At 50.1% G+C, this 22,968-nt stretch overlaps 1 protein-coding gene across 1 annotated transcript; it reads right to left on the bottom strand.

Moving 5' to 3' along the window:
- Positions 1-1,175: 1,175 nt before the first annotated feature.
- LOC149331044 (uncharacterized) lies at positions 1,176-6,369 on the bottom strand. The gene is made up of 6 exons (XM_089559544.1): positions 6,228-6,369; positions 4,570-4,735; positions 4,274-4,431; positions 2,271-2,548; positions 1,363-1,404; positions 1,176-1,301 (listed from the first exon to the last, which is right to left on the bottom strand). The coding sequence occupies exons 1-6, from the start codon at positions 6,367-6,369 to the stop codon at positions 1,176-1,178; spliced, it is 912 nt and encodes a 303-aa protein (XP_089415670.1).
- Between the last annotated feature and the right edge of the window lie 16,599 nt (positions 6,370-22,968).

Raw genomic sequence — 22,968 nt, 5'->3', positions numbered from 1 at the left:
TGGACACCAGGCCATGAGGCTGTCAAAGGGAACCAATGTGCGGACGCCAATGCTCGAGGATACGCCAACCGGGAGGCGCGCACCGAAGGGGAACTGGACGCAGTCACTAGACGGTATGGAGCCATCTTAGAACACCAACGAGCCCTCCGTAGGGCCTACCCTCCTCCCCACAAAGACCTTAGTAGAGAGCAGTCGGTTGCCTGGAGACAACTGCAGACTAATACATACCCCAATCTGAGTTTACTCAGCAAACTTTATCCTTCCACATATGCCAACAAATGCCCGCTATGCGGTGAACACCCAACGCTTTACCACGTTACATGGGCCTGTCAGAAAATGCAGGCAGTGCCGATAAACAACACACCAACACCGGAGCAGTGGGAGGCTGCGCTGTCCAGCTCGAAGCCTGAAGAGCAGCTCAAGCTGATCGACAGGGCTTGCAAGACTGCAAAGGCCGCTGGGGCCCTGGACTGAGGGCTCCACCTACTCTTCGATAAAGAACACTCGTTGTACAATAAAGTTTTTCATTCATTCATTCATTCATTCATTCATTCATTCATTCATTCATTCATTCATTCATTCATTCATTCATTCATTCATTCATTCATTCATTCTTTGTCATAGAAAGGGATGATTCTTTGCATACTTTAAGTTCAAAAGGCCAAACAGACCTCAACAAATCGTTTGCGAATGTGAGGTCACAACCCCACCACGGTGTCTTGAAAAATTCTGGGGGCACTTTGGCTCTCTAAAGTGCTGCAAGGCGAAAGCGTTTTCTGGCGCACTGTTGCCTTTGTTTTTATTTTTCATGTCTTTTTCTTACATTTGCTCTTTTTCTTACTGCTTTTATTTTTATTTTCATCTTATTTTTATTTTTATTTATTTTTCTTATTTTTATTTATTTTTCCTTTCCTTCACTTTATTCATTTTATTTTATTTATGAAACCCATGCATTCACTAGATGCGTCTTTATTCATGCTCGAACTTTGAGCCTTCGTGGCAGAGTGGTAGCGTCTCCGCTTCAAATGCCAAAGGCTCTGGTTCGATTATCACCCTCGGCGCAGTTTCTTTTCAAGCAGTGACGCCGAAAGGCGGACAAATCTGCCGACGCGTCTGTCGACACGGCTGCCGACAGCGTCTGCTAACGACAGTATGAGGCATTAAAGGCTTTCGCCTTAAAAGATGCATGCTTGCCTGATCTGGTCGAAGCCCGTCACGAGTATCTCAGAGTCCTCCTTCTGCCAGTGGCGCGGTGACACGTCATGGTTGATGCGCTCGAGCCACACGTGCGGTGTCGTGTCCTGGTGAACCCACCCCAGATCGGAGAAGTTGGCGGACTTGGTGCGCGACGGCCTGGCGAACTTCGCCTCCACGCTGCGGTCGATCGTCTCGACGTAGCGAAAGCTTCCTTCCAGCGCTGACCGGTGACCGATCACCTGCGCTCAGGTCGGTGAGAGGAGTGATCGCCGCTGTTGCGGATTTCGTACGCTATGCATAAGGGTGGATTCAGCATTATGAACAGTCTTCAGCGCAGAGCTCACCTGCAGCACTTCCCTGAGGTAGTCGTGGTAGATGCGCTCGTTTGACACGGGGGTGGCCTTGTATCGCAGGGAGCTGCCTTTGCTCATGTGCAGAAGATCTGCGTCGCCGACCTGGCCATGAACCAGCCGACCATTTGGTCGACTAGTAAGTTAATCGCTCGACTAAATCAGTCATCCTTACTAGGTTTAATTTTGTAACCACTCCCCTCTGGTGTCTCTAGCCAATAACCTGTACAACAAATAAAGATGCAGCGGTGGTTCCGTGGTATGGTGATCGCCAGCTGACCGTAGTTCGACTGCGGAAGTCGTGTTTCGATGGAGGCGAAATGCTAGAGACCCACGTACTGTGAGACGTCAGTACACGTGAAAGAATCCCGGGTGGCCGAAATTATCTGGAGTCGCGTGAGCCGTTGAAACCCCATACACCTATAAACCCATCCAACACAACTAATGAATCTGGCCCCAAACGAATTGCGAAAAGCGATGTTTACACAAGCCATTAATAATTGGCGCTAATTCTTGCTGATTGCAACAGCCGAAAATATTCTTATTGAGGTAAGCGACAAACAATACAACCGAATAAATAAATTGGCGAGCGCACAGCTCACTGACATTCAGAGTGCATTTTGGCGGCTAATAAAAAAAGTAGATCCTCAAGCCGATCAAAAAGCATTTATTTCATGATAACGCAAGTGTCTTTATAATGTCTTTCCGCGGCCAGCGCCTGACCTTGGTGAATGTCAGCTCGAAGACGGTGATGATTCCTCGGCTGATGGCCAGGTGTATCATCTGGCCGATGAGCTCCTGCGCGCTGGAGCCCGACACCCAGCGGGCAACGTCTGTCCGCTCGAACACGTCGCGCACCTGCTCGTGCACCGACCGCCGGGTGGTCATGAAGCGGTAGCAGCTGGCGTACACCGCATGCAGCAGGTGGATCCCATTGGCGTCGGGCGCCGGGCGCCGATCGGCGTCCAGTAGGCTGCGGTTCACGCTGCTCCAGAAGGCGTCTGCGAGCGCCAGAACGTGGACAGCCATTGAGGTCTAGAGAATGTCTCCCCTTCTCTATTATGCTGGCGTTAACTAGACGCGGCCAATAACTGCGCAAGCATTTCATAGAGATTTTTACGGCATGAGTAGTTATATGCAGCCCACGTCAAGCCCTCGCGTGGACGAAGCCCGTCCAAGGTCACCGATCAAAGCTTCCAGGAGAGAAAGATGAGATAACGAATGGAGGGGCGGTGATAAGAAAAAGAAGGGAAGAAGTAGGGGTAGAAAATGGAGGGTTGCAAGCAGGGAGATTGACAGAACAAGTAGTAGTAGTAGTAGTAAAAGACTTTTATTCGACCATAATTTTTAGGCCGAGCATGTCGACCGCCTGGGCGACCAGAAGCCGCAGTTGTTCTTCCCCTTCAGCGCCAAGCCAGTTGAGCCAGGTGGTGATGGATAGAGAGGGTGGGGGGAAGGAACCCGACTGCTGAGCAGCCGGGCAACGGAAGAGGCAATGGGCCAGGTCCGCATAGATACAGGGGCAGTTGGGACAGGAAGGGTCCGATCGATAGCGATAGAGAAAGAGGCGGGACGGGGTGATGGCTGCATTCATTTGGATGTGCCGAAGAAGACGAGACAGTAAACGCAGTGATGCCCTCCTCCGCTCGCCATCGGAGCCGCGAAAACAGTCAGCCCCGTAATCTAATCGATTCTGTGCTTCTCTCTTCCGAGTGTTTGCAGCTCGGAAGCGAAGTGCTCGGCGAGAGGGAGGTAGAAACAAGATAACAAACCGTAAACCCAGGGAGCGCGGATGGCGCGGCAACTGCACTCTTATTACCCTTTTATTAGTCCTATGAAGAGAAAGACAAAGGCATATAAATGAAAGGGGAAGGTAGCCTGGATCATATGAGCCATGTCGGGCTTAAAGCCAAAGAAATTAAAAGGATGCTCGTCACGGCCGTGCTTGCGAGACTCGCTGTCGACAAATCCCAATTGTGCTCGCCGCCGAACGACAAGCCGACAGTCGGCGTAGCCAGACCGACTTACGAAGACTTCGTAGCAGTGAGCGCGGCGCAGGCGACAACGCGTAGAGAAAGAACCTTCAGCTCCCGGAAGGGCACTCTCGGAAGGTTTGGTTTCGTTTATTGGGGTTTAACGTCCCAACGCGACTCAGGCTATGAGGGACGCCGTAGTGAAGGGCTCCGGAAATTTCGACCACCTGGGGTTCTCTAACGTGCACTGACATCGCACAGTACACGGGCCTCTAGAATATCGCCTCCATCGAAATTCGGCCGCCGCGGCCGGGATCAAACCAGCGTCGGAAGGGTCGCGCTAGGAGGACCGAGATGGAGAGAGAACGTAGGAAGCGTCAGCGTGAAGCAGTCGCCGCTGCCCAGCTGCCGGCTCACGACTACTGGGCCCCTGCCTAGTTTAGCCCCTTTTTTTTCGAAAAAGTTGAGGACAGCTTTATGCTTCTGGTGAGCCGAGCACCTCAGTCGAGGACCTCACCAGTGTCGCGGACGGGATTACCGCATTCAAAGCTTACCTTTAGTATAACGAACTGTCGTTCGTGCTTCATACCAAACATAGAATGATCATAGCGGCTGAGAGAAAACATGCTCGCTGGAATACTAAATAATAGGTCTAGTTCAAGAACTATGGCCTTATTCTTTCGCAGCAGCTTTCCTTTCCGGCCACTCGTGTGCTGCTTTGTGGGATGGACTCGCAATGCGAGAGAAACCCACCCTTGAGGTCCTCCATGAAGGATAGTGCAAAGGCGCGGTGATGGGACCAGGAGTGGCAGACGTAGTCGTAGAAGTCGTTGCACGGGTCCACGGACTCGAGGAGGTGCCCCTTGAGGTAGGTGGCTGCCTCGCGGCACTCCGACGTGTAGCAGTCGTACCTGGGCACAGAACCTGTTATGCTGAAGAAATCCGTGTCGTCTGCTTAGTGAAGCTATTCGCGTTTGCTTGTGGCCCTCCAAGACTCGCTCAGGAAGATTTCGCATGCATGGCTATACACGGCGGAGGAGCAGGCGTACCATTCGCGGTACTGTCCCGACAGGTAGAGTCCGTAGATGCTGGCCGCGAAGAAGAGCACCACAAAAATGGCTGCCATGGCAGTGATGACTATCGCTTGCCTCGAGATTCCGCGAGACTGGCGAACGGCCTCCACGTTGCGCACGTTGCCCAGGAGCTGCAGGATGTCTACGAGAGGAAGAGAAAATGTTTCGGCCAATGGTTTCGGCTGGGAAACCCTGATATGACTGCAACCCCTTTTATGTTTGTTTGTATGTTTGTTCTTTTTATTGTTATGCATGTTCCCATCATCGCCGTTAGAAACCAATATGCCCCCCCCCCCCCCCCCTTATGTAATGCCTTCGGGCCTTTAAGGGATCAATAAATGAAATGAAATGAAAGGTCGGGACCTCACAGCATAAGCAGCTGCTCTGTAGAGAGTACCTAGCTCCGCTCTGCACCCTCTTTTTGCGTTTGGGCCACGGTGTAAGAATACACCGTGGTTTGGGCTAACGGCTTTAGAGTATAGCTCAGGCGGCAGTTCCTGGCTTGAACGATGTCTGTATAACCGGCAGAACCCCAGTAAAGCGTAGGGCACGGCGAACTGATAGAACTAGCAAAATGAAGAGCACGGGGAACCGGTAGGGCTCTAGCAAAGTGAAGGGCACTACCAAGGTAGGGCGGTAACGAAGGGAGGGCGAGAATGAATAAGTGAAGGAGGGGGCAGGGGTGAAAGATAGAAAGGCGCAATAGTTTATTTAGTCGGAAAGTGGAGGAGGAGGAACGGAGTTCGACGGGGGGCAGGCGAGAGGGGTCGCGCTCATACGTTCACAGGTAGCAGTCATGCTCAGAACGCGCACCGCAACATCCAGCACATAGGCGACTGCGATAGATGGGGTAGCAGGCACCTTAACCCCTTCGTTTTAGGTGGCACAGATGTTTAAAAAAAAAAAACAAACGACACACTACGTTGCACAAGTGAGGTGCTTCCTTGCGCAAATATTGTAGGCCCCTTAATTGTCGCGTAGGTGCGTGGCTGATTGTGTTCGGATCAGCGTAAAATCTATCCCAAACTTCTAGTCGAAGCCTCAGTCAGCTATGAATCTGCAGTCGAACTGTCAATAAGCACATATAAGGGTGCCTATGGGCGCCTATGTACAGCCGCCCACAGACTTAACACGAATGACGGAAAGCGTGGCCTGGACTGCCGTCAGCTCCACGAAGCGATAGTCATTGGTGCGATAGTCCTGGTATGTTTGCGGTGGCTGACGATAGTTGGTGAGCAGCTCGGTTTTACTGCTTTTCCGCTTGTGCCTGATCGCCGCGTGGACAGCACGCTCGTCACAGGGGCGTTTCAGAGCTTTTTGCTCGCCGATTCGGCCTCCACGGCACCGGCAACGCTCTTTGCAGTTTTCTTATCGCGGCAGCCAGGAACTGCCCGCTAAGCTGCCGCCGTTCGCACCGTCTATCGTCAGACACCGCAAACATTCCGAGAGCATTATCTCGCACCCGATGACTATAGCTTCACGGCGCTGACGGCAGTCCAGGCAACGCATTCCGTCTTTCGTGTTAAGTCTGTGGCCGGCTGTACATGGGTTTAATCTATGGGGTAAAGCCTGAAACAGGTAAAAGCCTCGAGTCGAAAGAGTAAGAGGCATGCGTGACCATTAGGGCCACTCGCCTTCTTTGCCGAGGAAGACCTGTCCCTCGAGCAGGTGCGGCGCGAAGCGGAACACCCTGGCGGCTGCCCCCGGCTTCACCAGCTTCTCCTCGCCCGGGTGGAACATGGGCCGTCGGCCCTTGTTCGAGCGTCCCTTGGCCATCGCGGCCCGCGGAAGCCGTAGCGCTGCTGGTCGCCGTTGCTGCGGTGGCCTCGATGGCGAGGCGGGGCACCGCTCCGGACTGGCGCGTCTTCTTCTGTCTCGGCGCGTGGAACGCGCCCGGCGTGCAGAATGCACCTATTCCTCTTTTTTTTTCTTATACTGGGCACTAAGACCAGACACTCGCCAAAGCGTGATCTGCTGTTCTGCGCGTGCGCGAATATGCGGCAATACTTTTGAGAACGGGTAAGAGAACAAATAGAAGCCGCCCCAAGGAGGAGCAAGAAGACCTTTTATTAGTTCCATAAGAACGGAACGCGAGACCGGACCCCCAGATTGTCAGAGAGAGAGAGAGAGAAACAGAGGGTCGGAAAGCCAGAGAGGTTGCCCAGTAGGCTACCCTACACGTGGGGAGGGGAACAAACGGGAAAAAAAGAAGGAAAAAGAACGGCAACGAAATGAGTTTTGCAAGTGTACATCGACCACTATATCAAGGGGACAGAGGGACAACCCCGAGTCTTTCAAGAATCTCATGAGCGCTTTCACCGCATTCCTTTGTGAGGAAGGTTGTGTCCAAGGCCCCATAATTTTGGCAAGTCCAAGCTGTGGAGAGAAGCAGCCAGGAAGCCGCGCTCTCGCTCAAAACGAGGGCAGTCCCAGAGGAGGTGCCCGATCGTTTCGTCGCAACCGCACTGCTCACACGCTGGAGAGTCGGCCATTGTGATGAGATTGGAAGAGGCATTTGAGAACGCCACTCTCAGTCACATGCGGCAGAACAGCGTAGTATCACAGCGGCGGAGGCCGAATGGTGTATGAAGTTGAAGCAAGGGGTCGAAGTGGTGCGAGCGGAGTGTCCAACCTCCAGGGGTAGACCGCGACTGTACAGTCACGTTTCGGGCGAGCAGTTGAAGGCACCTTGCTGCTTCAGCTCTTATTAGTGGTATGCGGACAGTCTTGGTAGTATCATGAGCCGACCGTGCAGCATCGCCAGAGGAGGTGGTGACGAAGCGCGGCTACGGACGCTTATCTGTTTTTTCAGCCAGCGTCCGCTACGGCGGACGCGGTTGTTGCTGCGACGCGCGTCTTTTCTATTCTTTCACTCTTTCCTGTTATTTTTAACTCTCCTCTATCTGCACGTGGCAGCGGTGGTGGCTCGGCTTGAGCCAGTAGGCAGGCCCGTGCAATTTCCTTTTCATTCTTCTCTCAGTTTCAACAACACAGCATCGCCAGCTAAGGCGTTGTCATTAACGCCGTTATGGCGGGGTATCCACTGAAAGATGAGTTCGTGAGTTTGTTCGATTACCTGGTGGCGCAGATGTACCTACGCTCCAAGTTGCTCATGGTCGCTATGACTCAAGGCAGATTGAAGACATTGTAGGGCAGCTTTGGAATCACAGAAAACAGCCCATTATTGAGGTGATTGTTGCGAGATGTACTTTGCCGCCGAAAGAAGTGCGGTCAATTCTGCTCCAGTAGAGGTAGTCCGATGCGAAATTTGTCGGTGAATTTTGGTCTGACTCGCAGGAACGACCACGGCGCAAGCAGAACTAGTAGGGGTTACCGAGACATCCGTATAGACATGAGTACGGTACCAATATTGAATGTGTAGCATGGACAGTGTCAGTTGCTTATTGGCTGGCGTTGAAAAATTTGATTTCTTCGTTATCCCCGAAATAGCAAGGCGCACACATAGGAGCCACATACATCACAGTGGAGAGGGAGGTCGTGCTGCCGAGGTGAACTGTTTTGAGATCGACGACTGTTCCATTGCTATTACCTTTGGAAATGCAGAACGAGGTCTCTGCAGTTACACAGTCGCAAAGTGATGCTGTGGAAACCTTGAAATATGACATATGTGCATTCGCCAAGAGTATAGGGCAATATACGTTTAAATCGGGTGTTCTTTGGCAAGTGCAATGCTTCCCAGTGTTGATGCGCTCCGAGGGAGACCCAGGCATGTGCGAAGGGCCTGACCTTGTAGAGTCTGGAGGGCACGCATATTAGCCTGGCACCTGTTTGAAAGCACGGGTGTACTGCACCGCAAGAATCCCAGAAATACTACTCTGTACAACTCCAGCGTTGACTAGACCGACGAGGGAGTAAGTGCTGACCTTCTCGGACTCACTAAGCAAGAGAAAACTTGAGCAAGGTGTGTTGCTGGGCGAGTTGGTTGGGGTACATCTTGGCTCACGGGATCACGGGATCCCGTGATCCCGGGATCACCTTTCCCTCATTAAAATTTCTCTCTATTGCTTGTTTTTAGAGATCTGTTTTCTGTTCAATTTCATTTTTAGTGACCACCTTTCCTGCTTGTTTTTATTCTCATCGGCTCTCAGGTTTTTGCTTTTATCTGTTTTAACGCTTTTAATTCCGTCATCTTTCAGCCGTGCCGATTTTTTACATCTTCCCCAGGCTTTTCCTGCACCATTTATGCTTCAGTCTGTTCAGGTTTTAGTGCCTTTATCTTTGTCACCTTTCATCGTCATTCGTTTAGCCGTGTTGGTTGTTGGCTTCTTCGGGATCTTTTTAGAATTTTTTGGAATTGTTTCTTTACGCTCCCTGCCTTTGTTTCCCCCGTTTTTTTTTTCATTCCATCCCCCCCCCCCCCCCCGTCCTTTTTTTTTTCTCGCTTGTTTTGGTTGCGTTATTAGTTCAATGAAGATAAGATTAGTTGGTCTATGTGTTGGCTCATTCCGTGCTCCCACTTTGCTGATCTTTGCGCGTGCGCATCATTCCCCCCAGTTCTGTATAAAAGATGCGGATCGGCTCCCTTCCGAAATGAGAGTTGTTAGTCAGCGCAGTTGTGTGTTCTTCTCGTTCAGGTCCTTTGTCTGCAAGCGCTGTTTTTCTCAAGAGAAAACAGGCTCGAAGGGCAAGGGAGGCAGCAGAAACCAATGAGGTTCTAAACTAGGAACTCACGAGTCCAAGGCACCTCGGTAATAGTTTCATTCATTCATTCATTCATTCATTCATTCATTCATTCATTCATTCATTCATTCATTCATTCATTCATTCATTCATTCAGGACTGAACCCGCGTCATCGGGGCCAACAGCCGGGGGGAAAGATACGCACGTAGGAGTGAAGAAAGGACGAAAGAGAGGCTGCAGTGAAGAGCCACGAATTATTCTGACCACCTGGGCTTCTTTAACGTGCACTGGCATGGAGCAGCACGTTGTGGACACATTTTGCATTTCGCCTACATCGAAAAGCGGCCGCGAATCCATCCGGCGTCCTTATGAGCAGCGGGACTACATCGCAGAAGACCGAAGGCCGCATTTCACCTCGCGTTCTCGTGATCGGCATCTGAATACTGCAGAAGATGCTGTCACAGAGGCAGTGAGCTTGGACGGCACATATATACATCGCTGACATAAAACTATCCAAGAACAATCTCAAGGTCCATCGTACTGTCACCTGTTTAAATTTGGCGACATGCTTTAGCTGCCATACTCCTGTTCGTGCGGTGGTAAATTTTCCATATTGCTGCAGTATGTCTTCTTGCAGTGTCAATGTGTGTAGGTGGTGGGCAGCAGAGCCTACAACAGTACGTGCGGTGTCTCGGATATCGCTGCTTTGGTTTTGTAGGGCGTTTCTACCACTGCCATCATCATGAGAGCCGTTTTTTTGTTCTCTCACCAGATACACATAGCCAGGAGATTAAGAATGGCGTGGAAGGGCATTTAGCTGGTGCTCTATGGTCATAAATAGCAGTTCGCCAGATAACCATACAACCAGATGACCGAATGTCCCTTAGGGTAACTCAGAAGGTTCCGAAAGAATGCGAACGTGCCAGGAGGCTGCAAAGAGTCAGGTGGGCAGAATAGATTACGAAATCTGCAGGGATAGGGTGGCCGCAGCTGGCATAGGACAGGGTTAACTCAATGTCGATGACAGAGGTTCTTCATTCTCCAGAGGACTTATCTGATCTGATCAGGATGATATAACGGTACCGGTAAAACCAAGGTAAACCTTCTTCACAGTACCCAATTGCCGCTTCGCATTCTCACTGTGTCTCATCGTTTTGTGCGCGCAACTTCGACGTATTGTGAACGCGTAAGTTTAGGTTGGTTTCCTTCGTTCTTGTTTCACCTGCCGGGACAAAATTTCAGTATCTTTATGTTTCTAATGTCTTTATCGCGAAGTTGTCCATCAGACACTGTGGCAACCTGCATATAAAAAAAAAATGGCACCGCTCAGCCCGGTCACATCTTTACAGACGAATGCAGCTAATGTCTGTGACATTTCAAATGTTGAAATGTCCTCCATCAGCGCGTCCACTCTCCTTTGAAGTGAACTCTGGCGCAAGGTAGTGCCTGTGTGTGTACACTGTAAGAGAAAGAAATGAGGAAAGATGCGCGGCAGGCTGTGCCAAAACTTCGCGGAATAGTTGTTAATAATTTCTACCGCAAAGTAGCCGCCTGAACCCAACCATGCATTCCTCGGTGGAGCCAGCGGCGCAGCTATGAAACATTCAAGCCCGTTCCGACGCCGCCAAAGCCAGCGGGCTTAAAAGTGGAGGCGCAGTGTTTTTCGGAAGTGCGCTCCCAGCGCCCTTCTCGGCCGCCTGGGGGGAGTTTAATTTCATTGAAATTCAACGCACGTGCGTTCTTCGGTAGTAGCTTCAAGAGCGCTATCAACCTCCGTTCAATATTGAACACAGACCAACCTGCGGGCGAACGTCGGTCCGTGTCCTTCTGGGCGCGATATTCTCCAGGAGGAGAAAGAGAAGACAGAACTCAAACGATGGACGGAGTGATCTTTTAGGGCTTCTTCAGTTCTCCTTTCCACTCCTTCTCGCTTTCTCCTGCCACGTCCTGAGCAAGAAACCTACGTCAAGTATTAGATAATTATAGCCGGGCAAGCTCGAGGACAGGGCATTTTTGTAGGACTAATGAGAGAACGTATCGGAATGCGGATTTACGCCGTGGTAACTGTCTGCCTTTTGGTACCCACAACCTGCCTGTTCTCGGGCATGCTTTGTACGCCCATCTGTATAAAGTCACTTGAAACCCGTTCAGTAGCCCTGTCCCCCTCTGCACGTTTTGTTGTCAAGTGCACTTAGGAAAAAAGAACGCGTACTAGCGACATCACACGCACGCTATTCCATGAAATGAACCCTTTTTAATTACAATCAGTGTGCGCCAGGGTCATTGAGTGCCAGGCTCCTCTGTGTACGTTCTCCTTTGTCTTTAGTGGCGTTTTACGATATTTTCGTAATGCGTCGAAAGACCGAAATTAAACCCTTTATGGGAAATATACTGTTCTCCTTTTAGTTATTCTGGCCTTTTAGTTGTGACATGACTTACATGCAGAGCTCCTCTCTGGCTCCCCTGCTCGCATAGTCGTCTAACCTCACCCACAACTGATAAATGACGCAGCTGAAATTCATGGTTTGCAGATTGCATGAGGCAGAAGCGCTGATCGCCAGTTCACAGGTATGTAGCGTTTGGCGTTGCGGCCAGAGAATGTAAAAAAAAAAAAGAGAATTGACGAGAATGCAAGTGATTGAGCCCGCCAGGCCGCGAAAGAAGACGGAGTTGGCAAAGCAGATTTCGCGACGCATGCATCTTTCGCTTGCGGCCGCCCTTCCCGTGACCGACGCCCGAGGCAACACAGCGAGCACGGCGCCTGGTGGCCTACGGCCGCCGCTCGGCAGCAGTGACGTTTCTATTATTGCCGCCGTCGATTTCCCTTTCCGGATTCGAGTCCGATCAGTGTGGGCGACTAAACGGTGGCGCAAAGCGCTCAGTTCATCTTTCTCACGGAACTCTGCCGGGTGCTCTCTGAAAGGAATCCCACCGCACCGGAACCGAACTGCTTGCTAAGCTTGTTGATCCTGACACAACGCCAGCACATCTAGAGGCGGAAGGTGGCAAGGCTGTTGCGACAGGTTCACAGTGTTCCTTTTTACTTTATTCGCTTGATGCGACACAAGAACTAAGCGGCAAGTTTTCCTCAGAGGAGGCCGTCCAACCTGTGGCGTCGACCGGCATCAGTGTGTGCGTGATTGTGTGTCTGTCTGTTCTGTTCTGGTGTCTCGACCTTCGCTGACCAACTCGAACCGCAATTCGCGTGTTCGACCTATCGTCACGGTGTCCTTAGTCGCCTTTCACCGGCAAGTCACATGTGAAGCCATAGCAGGTAGGCGTAAAACGCCTGACGCTAACAAGGCACTTCGAAGCAGCGGCGGCTTCACTGAACGCGCTTTGTGAATCTGGCTCTGCGTTCTCCCGCTCACACTATGCTGCAGCTTTGCTGGTCCGTCTGAAACCACACAAGTTCGTCGTGCCGGGCTCCGACATTTTGCAACCAGTAGAAATTGTTCGAGCGCATTCGTGCGAATCCTTCCCGAGGACTTGTTTTCAACGGTCACCGTCGAGTGTCATGGACCGTCGCAGCCACCCCAAGTGACTACGCTAAGCTGGACGTTGTTTTCGCACTACGCGGCACGTGTGGCTTTGAAGTTCGCTGGGCTCGCCAGGTAAGTGTCATTTGATTCTGCTTTATTTCAGTCGAATAGCGACTCTGGCCATCCCGCTGACCATTTAAATGGCTGTTTCTCTGCTCTACCTGATCCAATGTATCGCCGTGTGTTTTAGTATGTGGCGTTGCTGCGGCTGCAAGGGCTCTGTTCTTGCCGGGAGCCTTCACATGACGCGCAACGAGAGCGAGTTTCGTATTTATAATGACAGTTCTTGAAACAGGCCTGACGAAGTCGTCGAGACCGAAGGCGAGCAAATGAATGTTGAAACGTGCTTCATGCAAGCCGCGCCTGACCTATAGCAACCCTTTGGTAGAGAGGTTGGGCAGATGGGATCACAAAGTGGACAAGGAAGCCTCAGGTTGCGTGCCAACTTTTCGTCGAGAGGGCTTGTCTTTGTCTGGGCGTTGACGAAGACGAGCGCATGCAGAGCGGGAGGGAAGTACGGAAGAGGGTCGAGCGAGCAGCGTGGCTCCGTGTGGCGTACAGCTGCAACGGAAAAAGATTAGCACAAGTGACTCATGGCCGGAGCGGAAAAATTGCAAGACGCGGCGCTATTGTAGCAGAAGGGTTGAAATGCGGGCCAGTTGGTACATTGTAAACGGAGAAAAAACCAGTCACACAAGACGACGGACAAGAAGAGTGTACACACCACAACGACTGGACTAACAACTGAAGTTTATTGGAAAATACATGGTCCGAGCAAGGCCAGCAGAGCATGCGCAACAGCACCATCACTAATCACTGCGCAAAAGAGACAAAGACAAGAAATCTAAACTATCGTGGACGACCTAAAAAAGCAAATTCTTTTTCAAGTAGGCGCACCGAAGTTGTGCTTATACTCCAATAAACTTCAGTTGTTAGTCCAGTCGTTGTGGTGTGTACACTCTTCTTGTCCGTCGTCTTGTGTGACTGGTTTTTTCTCCGTTCTATTGTAGCAGTTTGCGCAGATAGCGAGAGTACCATCGGGGACAAAATTTTGCGGGACTTCGGAGCGGCGTTTTCAAGCTGCCTCTGCGCCACTACGCGGCGCAGCTGCCGCGTCGAGGCTGTGATGGCCGATGATTAGGCGCATGCCCGTCCTATATTCGTCCGCTTGCCTGTCTGATAGCTCGCTTCGCGTGAGTAGCTGGTTTTTCTGAGTTTGGCCGCGGGCGGCCGCTTTTCGCCGCTTGCGCTCGTCAGCCGCCACGTGGCCGCCGTACTCGGCGCGCTGCCCGGAGGCAGCGATGACGGTGCGCACTCACGGCGCCCACCGCATTTATGTAACTTTTTTTTTTTTTTTAAGCAGAGGCTGTCTGAGCCGCAAGTCAGTGAGAGGGCTCAGACCTCTATAGTGACAATCGACGGACCCTTGCCTTGTTACGCGAACAATATTGAGAACGTGTCCTGCTCTGCGTCCTGGGCGGACTATTGCTGGTTAAATGCTTTCCATTTCAGCGGGACAGAGGTCCTGCGCACACTTCGCAGAGAGTGAGGGCTGCTCCTGGAAGTCGTGGCGTGCAGCAGCTAGCACGGTCACCGGAAGGCCAGACGGACACTATAGAAAATGCATGGGGCTTAATAAAAGCTTACCATTTGAAGTCGCGCTTTGGGGATGCCAACCAACGCGGATAATTAGCAGGCGGCCATCAAGAGAGTAGAAAAGGCTTCGTGCTTCACAGGTCTTTATACAGATAGATGCTGCGGCGTTTCATAAGCGTGACTTCTGCTGACGGTGACTTCTCAAAACAGCAGAAAGTGGCTTCTGCGATGGACACCTGGTTGCGGTTTTGTTTATGTCAACTTTTTTTTCTTTCGTGGCAATGAATTTGTTGTGAAAGAACTCCCATCTTTCTTTGCACTTTACAGCGGCAGAATATTTATGAAGTGGTTACGATGCACACTCGCCGTTAAGGTGCGTCAGAAAGTGGTTCTAACGCGCAGCAGAACAAACCCGTCCTCCAACGTAGGCACGAAGTAAAAAACGATTAGTGAAATGAAGGAAAAAACAGCGCTTTATTTCTCTCCATAAGAAAAAAGTTACATAAATGCGACAGGCGCCGTGAATGCGCACCGTCATCGCTGTCTCCGGGCAGCGCGCCGATTACGGCGGCCATGTGGCGGCTGGCGAGCGCAAGCGGCGAAAAGCGGCCGCCCGCGGCCAAGCTCAGAGAAACCAGCTACTCAAGCGAAACGAGCTGTCAGACAGGCAAGCGGACGAATATAGGACGCGCATGCACCTAATCATCGGCCATCACAGCCTCGACGCGGCAGCTGCGCCGCGTAGTGGCGCAGAGGCAGCTTGAAAACGCCGCTCCAACGTCCCGCAAAATTTTGTCCCCGATGGTACCTGGCACGTTCCACTTTCCAAAGTGGGGGTGGCCGACAGAAATCAGCCCATCCGAAAGCAGGCACTGCCACAGATTATTTCTGACAGTGCGTCCCCACTTTTGACAGTGCTTCCCCAGCACATTTTTAAAGGAAAACGGTGATAAAGGTAACGTTGCTCGCCACGCCAGCGCAAAAAAAAAAAAAGATAAAACGAGATTATGTGCTTAGTCGCCTTAGCACATGGTTTGGCTGATAAGACGTGCATCTACAGGCGTTCGTTCAAAATGTTGCATTTCTGATGGGCGAATGTCTAGGTGGGCTGCTTTCTGCCGGCCACCTCCGCTTTAGGAAATGGAATATTCATGGCACTCTCGCTATCGGTGCACTCGGCAACAGTAGCGCCGCGTGTCGCGATTTTTTCGCTCCGGTCATGATTCACTTGTGCCGTTCTTTTTCCGTTGCAGCTGTACCTGAAATTAGAACGGCGCGGCATATCGCCGTCCACTGGTCTGGTAATAGTTATCGGAAGCGCTAATGGAACTATCACGCAGAACACCTTCGCCCTACGCGAAATGAGATGAATCCTGTGAACGCGGTTGTTGAGCCCAATTCAACCTAAAAAGTACCGGCATTCTATTCGGTACTTTGCGTTATCGAGACAAACACGTTCACAAACATATCTCGTGCATGAACTCCTCGGACGCTGTAGCTGTGGCTACTGCAATACAGCAGTCTTGATTGGCCGGCACAGGGAAACGTGGAATCCTTGCGGCAGCGGATATTCCTGGGATCGAGGTAGTAGGGACTTCGAGTGCGTTAGAGATAAAATATTTTGTTCAGATTGTGTCGTATTGGTCATAATATTGACTGTTGAGCTAATACGGAGAATTACTAGCGACAGAAAATGTAAATGGACAATCACTCAGGCCCGTGGAGCGGCTGCGTGGCAGCACCACGACGCTGTTATCTCGCGCCGCCGCTCGCTTACAGACAGAAGTGCCTGGGTGGCGACAATCTTCTCCCTCGCTCTCGCGCAGGTGCTTGTCAGGCTTGATAAAGTTCGAATGTGCCGCTGCTTACATGGCGGTGAAGCCGATCGCCCATCGTTAGTGATCGAGCACATTCCGCCGTGGCGCTGTATAAGGCCGATTCACACGACGGACCGTTCGCCCGCGGCCCGCGCACTACGTGTGCATACGTCAGCACTTTGAGGGGCGCGCTGTCGGCCGCCATCCATCCATGCATCCAGCGCGCTTCTCAAAGTGCTGACGTATGCACACGTAGTGCGCGGGCCGCGGGCGAACGGTCCGTCGTGTGAATCGGCCTATAGCAGAGCAAGCGGACGGCCGCAGGCCATCAAACAGCTGCACTGTGAGGGAACGAGGCCGTGTTTGGTTCTTAGGGTCTGTTCATATTGCCCTCGTGTTAAATGGTACTGCGTGCCGGCTGCATCCAATGTTGCTCGATTTTAAGCAACACGGCCGAAGGCGCCACATCAGCGGCTACCGTGACGCGCGCTTTTTAACGCCGGTACGATAATTAACAGAGGTGGCGAGTTTTGCTGCGGGGGCTGCTTCTCTTTCGATTTTGTCTCTTGGACAGTGGCCCCGCGACGGGTTTTGTATTATGTGCAGCGAGTACTCCGAAAACAGAATTTCTAGAATTTCTTTGGAGGAGAAATTCTAGAGGCCCGTGTACTGTGCGATGTCTGTGCACGTTAAAGAACCCCAAGTGGTCGAAATTTCCGGAGCCCTCCACTACGGCGTCTCTCATAGCCTGAGTCGCTTTGGGACGTTAAACCCCATAAACCATACCAACCAACCAATACAGTTTTAACTGGCTGCTGCGGTACGCATACTCGCTTATGAAACTTTCTTTACGAGAGTATACCGTCGGGAAGGGAGTGTTAAGAAGAAGAATCACAAAACTATAGTTAGTCATGAAAGTTTATTCGCGGAAGCAATTAAAAAATAGCACTCGGTGGCCTGAGGTCTTATTGGGAAGTTGCCGTCCACAGAAATGTCCTGGCTTACTCGTCATGGCATCGAGTCGCAGAGCGCCGCCGCTAGCTCCGGACGTCCGCGCAAAACTCTCTCCCCCCCCACCGTATTTCTCGACGGCATGCCTCAGCTGACCCGCTGTACAACCGCAAGGGAGCCGGGAGGCAAGATCCTCCTTCAGCATTCCCCATATTTTTTCGATGAGGTTAAGGTCAGTTCCGTTAGGCGGCCACGGCAGCTGACGGATAGCACAGCACCCCAGAAGGGCGCTCACATCGCGCGCTTCGAGCACGAGGCTGCGGTCGTGCTGAAAGCTGTAGCAGGCGTACGGGAACGGCCCGACCAGGACCTATGAAATCAAGTGCACGGTGTTCATTTTGCAGTACAATGGCCCGGTGAACGACACCTTGTCTTACGAATCTTGAGGAAGGAACCTGCCTCACCGTGCCTTTGAGTTGGTACAGCGGGTCAGCTGTGGGATGCCGTCAAGGAAGAATAACGTGAAAAAAATTGGAAGTGGTTTAGCTCTGGTTAAACCGGGTAAATTGCGTTAGCAATGGCTGCATGGCTACGCTTGTGTGTTCGCTTGTGGAGCAGCTTGTGGCGTGGCTCGATAGTTTTTCTGGCGATTCTTCGACGCGTTGCCTTCACCTGGTAGCATTGCGGCGTTACTGAGCATTTAGGTGCTGAGATTCATCGGTGACCGATGACGTGGAACCACTCTGCGAAGTAGAACGTTGCCGCCGAGCTGCATCTTAAGCACGACGCTTTGCAAGACGTTCTTCACGCTGTTGTGGCGTCTCTTGTGCACGTTGTCGCTTTCTCGCTTCTTCCTGTCGGTGCCACTTCTCCCTACAGGACTGCATAGCAAAGCATTCACGCCAAGGCAAGCGCGCATATATACGCGCGGCGCGCCGACGGCGCGCCACCTGTTCGGCGCAGCGGCTGTTCAAGGTCAACCGTCCCTACCGACCGGGGCTACGCGATGAGGCGAAACATGGAGTAGTACTGCTAACGCAATAAAATGACACCACTAAATGTAAAGTGACGTCGCTAGAACGGAAGTGCTACAGATGATAAAAGCATCGAACTGCCAACACATAATCTAATTCGGTGTCCATGGCAGTTTTTCGCTAAATTTTGATGTGAAGAATTTTCAGTACTCATTTTTGGCTGAGTCTTCTACTCTCGAGCGTGCCGTAGGTAACCAGATAGCTAAACTACTTTACCTATCCTTCCACTATTCTGTGTAATAAGCATACATAGCGTATCGCTTGCAAGACGAGGCACTAGAGTTGCGATCAGTCCTGTAATTATTTCTTTGCCGACCGTCTGCACAGGTGGCCACTAGTTGATAATAGCTTTGCTTCGCTATTGCAGCGCATTAGCAGTCGCGCGTCATCTGCCCCCGGGGGCATAGGCTGCAACGTATGTGCAGGGACGTTTAAGTGAGTAGCTCGCCGAGAACTTTTGTTGCCTCACAATGTTCGAAGCACCGGCAAAGGTTGTGTAGAAAGACTACCGCGCCCCTATTTGATCTGTCGGGGCAGGTCAAGGCGTTGAGCAACGCAGGCGCGAGTGGGGGACTGACGCAAATACCCTTTGAATTACTTCTATTGGTGAGTTGCCCAATTCAGTGCCTCCCACCCGTTATTCAATCCTGTATTGTGCAGCAAATGCTGGGTGCAGTATTCATTCCGCAAGTGTTAAGGGAAAAAGACCAGGCCTCACTTAGGAATAATCTGTGACGCAACAGGTGTGCTGGAAGCTTCTGTACATCGCCCTTTGATCAGCTAGGCGTTTAGCCTTCAGCTCGCAGGGTAGCTAATATTGGCTCTGCTACGTGAAAGTTAACGTTCAGCCCTGTCGCCTTAATAACTAAATTTGGCTACGCTTTTTTTTTTCTTCGCGACCTTTCGTCGCTCGGCTGTTTCCTCAGCGTGGCGCGAAATTGCGGGCGGTTGAGCAATCAGGTCCCGTCTGCCTCAGCAGCTGCGTTTCGCAACGCGGGGCTCAAACGAAACTGGGCTCATCGAGAAAAGGCAGCTTTGAGAGCGGATGGGAGTCGTTTTTTTATCACTGCCATTAATTCGTTCCCTTGACGCGAGAGCAGGCTGCCATCTCCCCACTTTTCTTTGGCGCGCTTTCCGTGATGGCTACCTTCTCGGCTCGCCCACTCCTTCTGTCGCTTTGTTGCTTGAACAATGAATAATCGCTTGATTTATTGATACTGGTTCACTACCCCAAATATGGTATGCAGAAAATATATTGTGCCTGAATAATAATTGAAGCAACAGAAAATCCTGGGAAAATGGAACGCAAGGAAGTAGCACCCTGCCGCTCTAAAAAAAGGCACTGTGAAGAGATGCAGAGCCGCTCTATTTTTCCTAAAGCAAGCTAAAAATGGGCAGCCGAAATAAGGCTAGGAAAGCCGCAAGGCCAAGAAGATAAGAGATCTGCACTAGGAAAGAGTGGACTCCTTACGCTCATAACAGGCCGACTTCGAGCCGAAGCTGTGTTGTTTCTTCAAAGGCTGACGCACTAGAGGATGGCGTGAATGCGAACAAGCACCGCATATATTTTTCTCATTCTTCAGCGGTACAATCAAACCTGTAACGTTTAGGGCCGAGAAACATGCCGTCATGTACAATAAAGAGTGTTGTTAGTGCTCGCTTCTGACAAAGTCCTTAGTTTTTTTTTTTTTGCTTGCATGATTCAAGCGAGGAGCTTGGAAACCTCCATGTACTCCTTATCTAACATTAACGACCTTTGTTGAGCAAGTGTGGCACCACGACATATCATTACTCTCCATTATTCCATAAAAACATGTTTGCTCAAAGCGTTTCAAACACTCAAGGATCTTGCCAGAAAAACGATGTGTTCAAATATACTTAAAAAATGAGTGCATGCCGGTGATGGCGCTACTGTTAACTCAAGGCGAACACCATAAAACTGATGAAGGTAAAAAAAAGTCTGTATTGGGCGCAACAGCCGATGAAGCTGATAAAACGCTTTCTAGTGACGCCCGCAGTTTATTTATTTATTTATTTAGTAAGGAACCCACAGCGCCGTGGCATTACAGTGGGGGGGGGGGGGGGGGGGATGTACAACAAAGAAGCACACATGACACCTCCGCTCGCAGGCAGAGTTACAAGCACAAAACTTTCACCATGTACATCTCACTTCAAAAGAACACATCACAATCGCATCACATCATTAAAGAACGAAAGAACGCATCATTTGATGTCACACTCACAACATCGCTTGGTAGTCTGTTCCATTCTCTAATGGTTTTCGGAAAGAAAGACATTTTAAACAATTCAGTTTTTGCCGCAAATTCGCTGACTTTAAAAACATGGTCAACACGATTGGATCTATAAAAAGGCTCCTGCACATACCTTTCGCGTTCAACCCGAACAGTTGAATAATAAACAGCATGAAACAGCTTCAGACGCAACTTCTTTCGGCGCGTGTCAAGCAATTCCCAGTTGAGTGCATCCTTCGTACGCGATGCACTGTAACGGGCCCCGCGTGTGCCAGACACGAAACGAGAGGCAATGTTCTGCACCCTCTCCAACTTATCTTTATCTCTAGCAGTAGGCGGGTCCCAGACAGTGCACGCGTAGTCCAGAACCGACCTGACATAAGTCTTGAATAAAATGTCACGACATGATAGTGGAAAAGTGCTTGCATTTCGGCGAAGAAATCCCAAATTTCTGCATGCTTTAGCAGAGATATAATCGACGTGACGGCGCCAGCTCAAATCAGGAGTAAAATAAACGCCTAGGTATTTAAATTCGAATACCTGTTCTAACATTGTGTTCCTAATAACATATGAGTACACATCAGGGTTTTTCTTTCTTGTAAACTTCATATGGACAGTCTTGGACAAATTCAAATTCATATTCCATTTAACGCACCACTCTGAGATTCTGTTCAAATCTTCTTGGAACATTTCCGCATCTCGATCACTAGTGACAACACTATAAAGAACGCAGTCATCCGCAAATAACCGCATTTGAGATACTATTCCGTCACCAATGTCGTTCACGTAGAGCAGGAACAATAGTGGTCCTAACACGGAACCCTGGGGAACACCAGACACAACCTGCACTCTTTGAGACTCGGCGCCATTCATAACCACAAACTGCTGCCGTAAACATAGGTAATCTTTTACCCATGATACCACTTGAGGGCTAATATTGTAAAAAGACATTTTTTGAATTAGTAAAGAGTGCGTCACGGTATCAAAGGCCTTTTTAAAGTCCAAAAACACGCAGTCCACGCTAAGTCGCCTGTCCAGTGCCTCAGCCAAATCGTGCGCAAATTCAGTCAGCTGCGTAGTACACGATAGGCCCCTTCGAAAACCATGCTGACGAGGATTAAACAATGAATGTGCGTCCATATGTGCTGCTATACTGGTGAACAAAATATGTTCGAGTGTCTTGCACGCAACTGAAGTTAGAGATACCGGTCTATAATTTGATACAGTGTTGCGAGGGCCAGATTTGTAGATTGGCACAACACTTGCAATTTTCCAGTCATCTGGAAGGCAGGATTCTTCAAGCGATTTTTCAAAAATTATCTTTAAGTAGGGTGCAACCGACTCAGCACACAGTTTGTAGAATTTGTTTGGCAAGTCATCAGGACAACCAGCCTTAGCAATCTTCAGATTCTGCAACAGAGACTGTATACCGTTGATGCTGATCACAACATCATCCATAACACTCGCCACTGGCTGGAAACTCGGGGTATTCATATCAGCATGTTCGATTTCAGAGCTGAAAACAGAGCTGAAATATTTATTAAAGAACTCAGCTTTTTGTGCATCATCCTCAACAAAGGTGTCACCAGAAACAAGAGGTGGTATAGTTACAGAGTCTTTTCCATTTCTCTTTACATGTTTCCAAAATTCCTTTGGATTTTCTTTTAATTTCGTCTCCATTGAAATGCCAAACGAATTCTTTGCAGCTGCAACAGCAACTTTCATTCTTCCGGCAATTTCCTGAAGCTTGAACCAATTTTCACGCGTCGGATTTCCTTTAAATTTAAAGTTGCATGGTCCGTGAGATACTGCATTGATTCAGCATTCGAAGATATGAATGTACCCAACATTATGCACAAAACAAAATGCAAGCAGCATTCAGTATTCTACGAATGCCATCAGAGCAAGAGTACACGGGGCAGTGATATTTGTTTGTTGGCGCTTCTATGGTCATGGGTTGAATGGGTGCGTTTCAAGAGGCTGGAGAAACGGGTCTCACAGTGAATCAGACACTTCCTATCAGCGCTGTTTGCTTCACAGGCATGTTTACACGAGGTCCAGCAGAGCACTACTGCTTGAGCATACACTGCTGCAAGTAGCGTTGGGCGAACACTCATTTTAAATTCAAGAAGCGTACGCCTAGCTTGGGAGTACAGCGCAGCTTATTGGTGATTGTTGTAAAAAAGTATGCAAGAGGCATGCAAGAAGTGGTGCAAGCGAGAAAGTACAAAACTAGAGTACTCCATAGAACTTCTAGTGAGATGCAGAGCTAAATGCTAGAAAAAGAATTTGCGTACTGCTTGACGCGTTTCAACACACCTGCGAATGAATAGACGCATTAAAACTAGAAAGTTGTTAGTTTAAAGAACTACTGGAAGAATTTCGATGCCGACCTGTTTTCTGTCTCCTTTTTCTGCTTAATACGAAGTAGATGTTTTCGCTCTTTGTACCGCAATATAAGGACGGTTAATAAGGAATAATAAATTTTTCTATTAGAGAAATGGTTTACATTTCTGACAGAAAATCAAGAGCAAAAATTTT

Source organism: Amblyomma mixtum, chromosome 9 (assembly GCF_055824585.1).
Source record: "Amblyomma mixtum isolate Tamu chromosome 9, ASM5582458v1, whole genome shotgun sequence".
Taxonomy (NCBI): domain Eukaryota; kingdom Metazoa; phylum Arthropoda; class Arachnida; order Ixodida; family Ixodidae; genus Amblyomma; species Amblyomma mixtum.
Note: the sequence above shows the minus strand (reverse complement) of the source record. Positions and strands in the feature narration are given on the sequence as shown.

Excerpts from the sequence above, each read along its gene's own strand:
- LOC149331044 (XM_089559544.1), bottom strand. The coding sequence starts at position 6,369 with ATGGCCAAGGGACGCTCGAACAAGGGCCGACGGCCCATGTTCCACCCG. Across the intron at positions 4,736-6,227 it reads GGTCTTCCTCGGCAAAGAAG|ACATCCTGCAGCTCCTGGGC; the intron begins GCGAGTGGCCCT and ends TTCCTCTCGTAG. Across the intron at positions 4,432-4,569 it reads TCGGGACAGTACCGCGAATG|GTACGACTGCTACACGTCGG; the intron begins GTACGCCTGCTC and ends TTCTGTGCCCAG.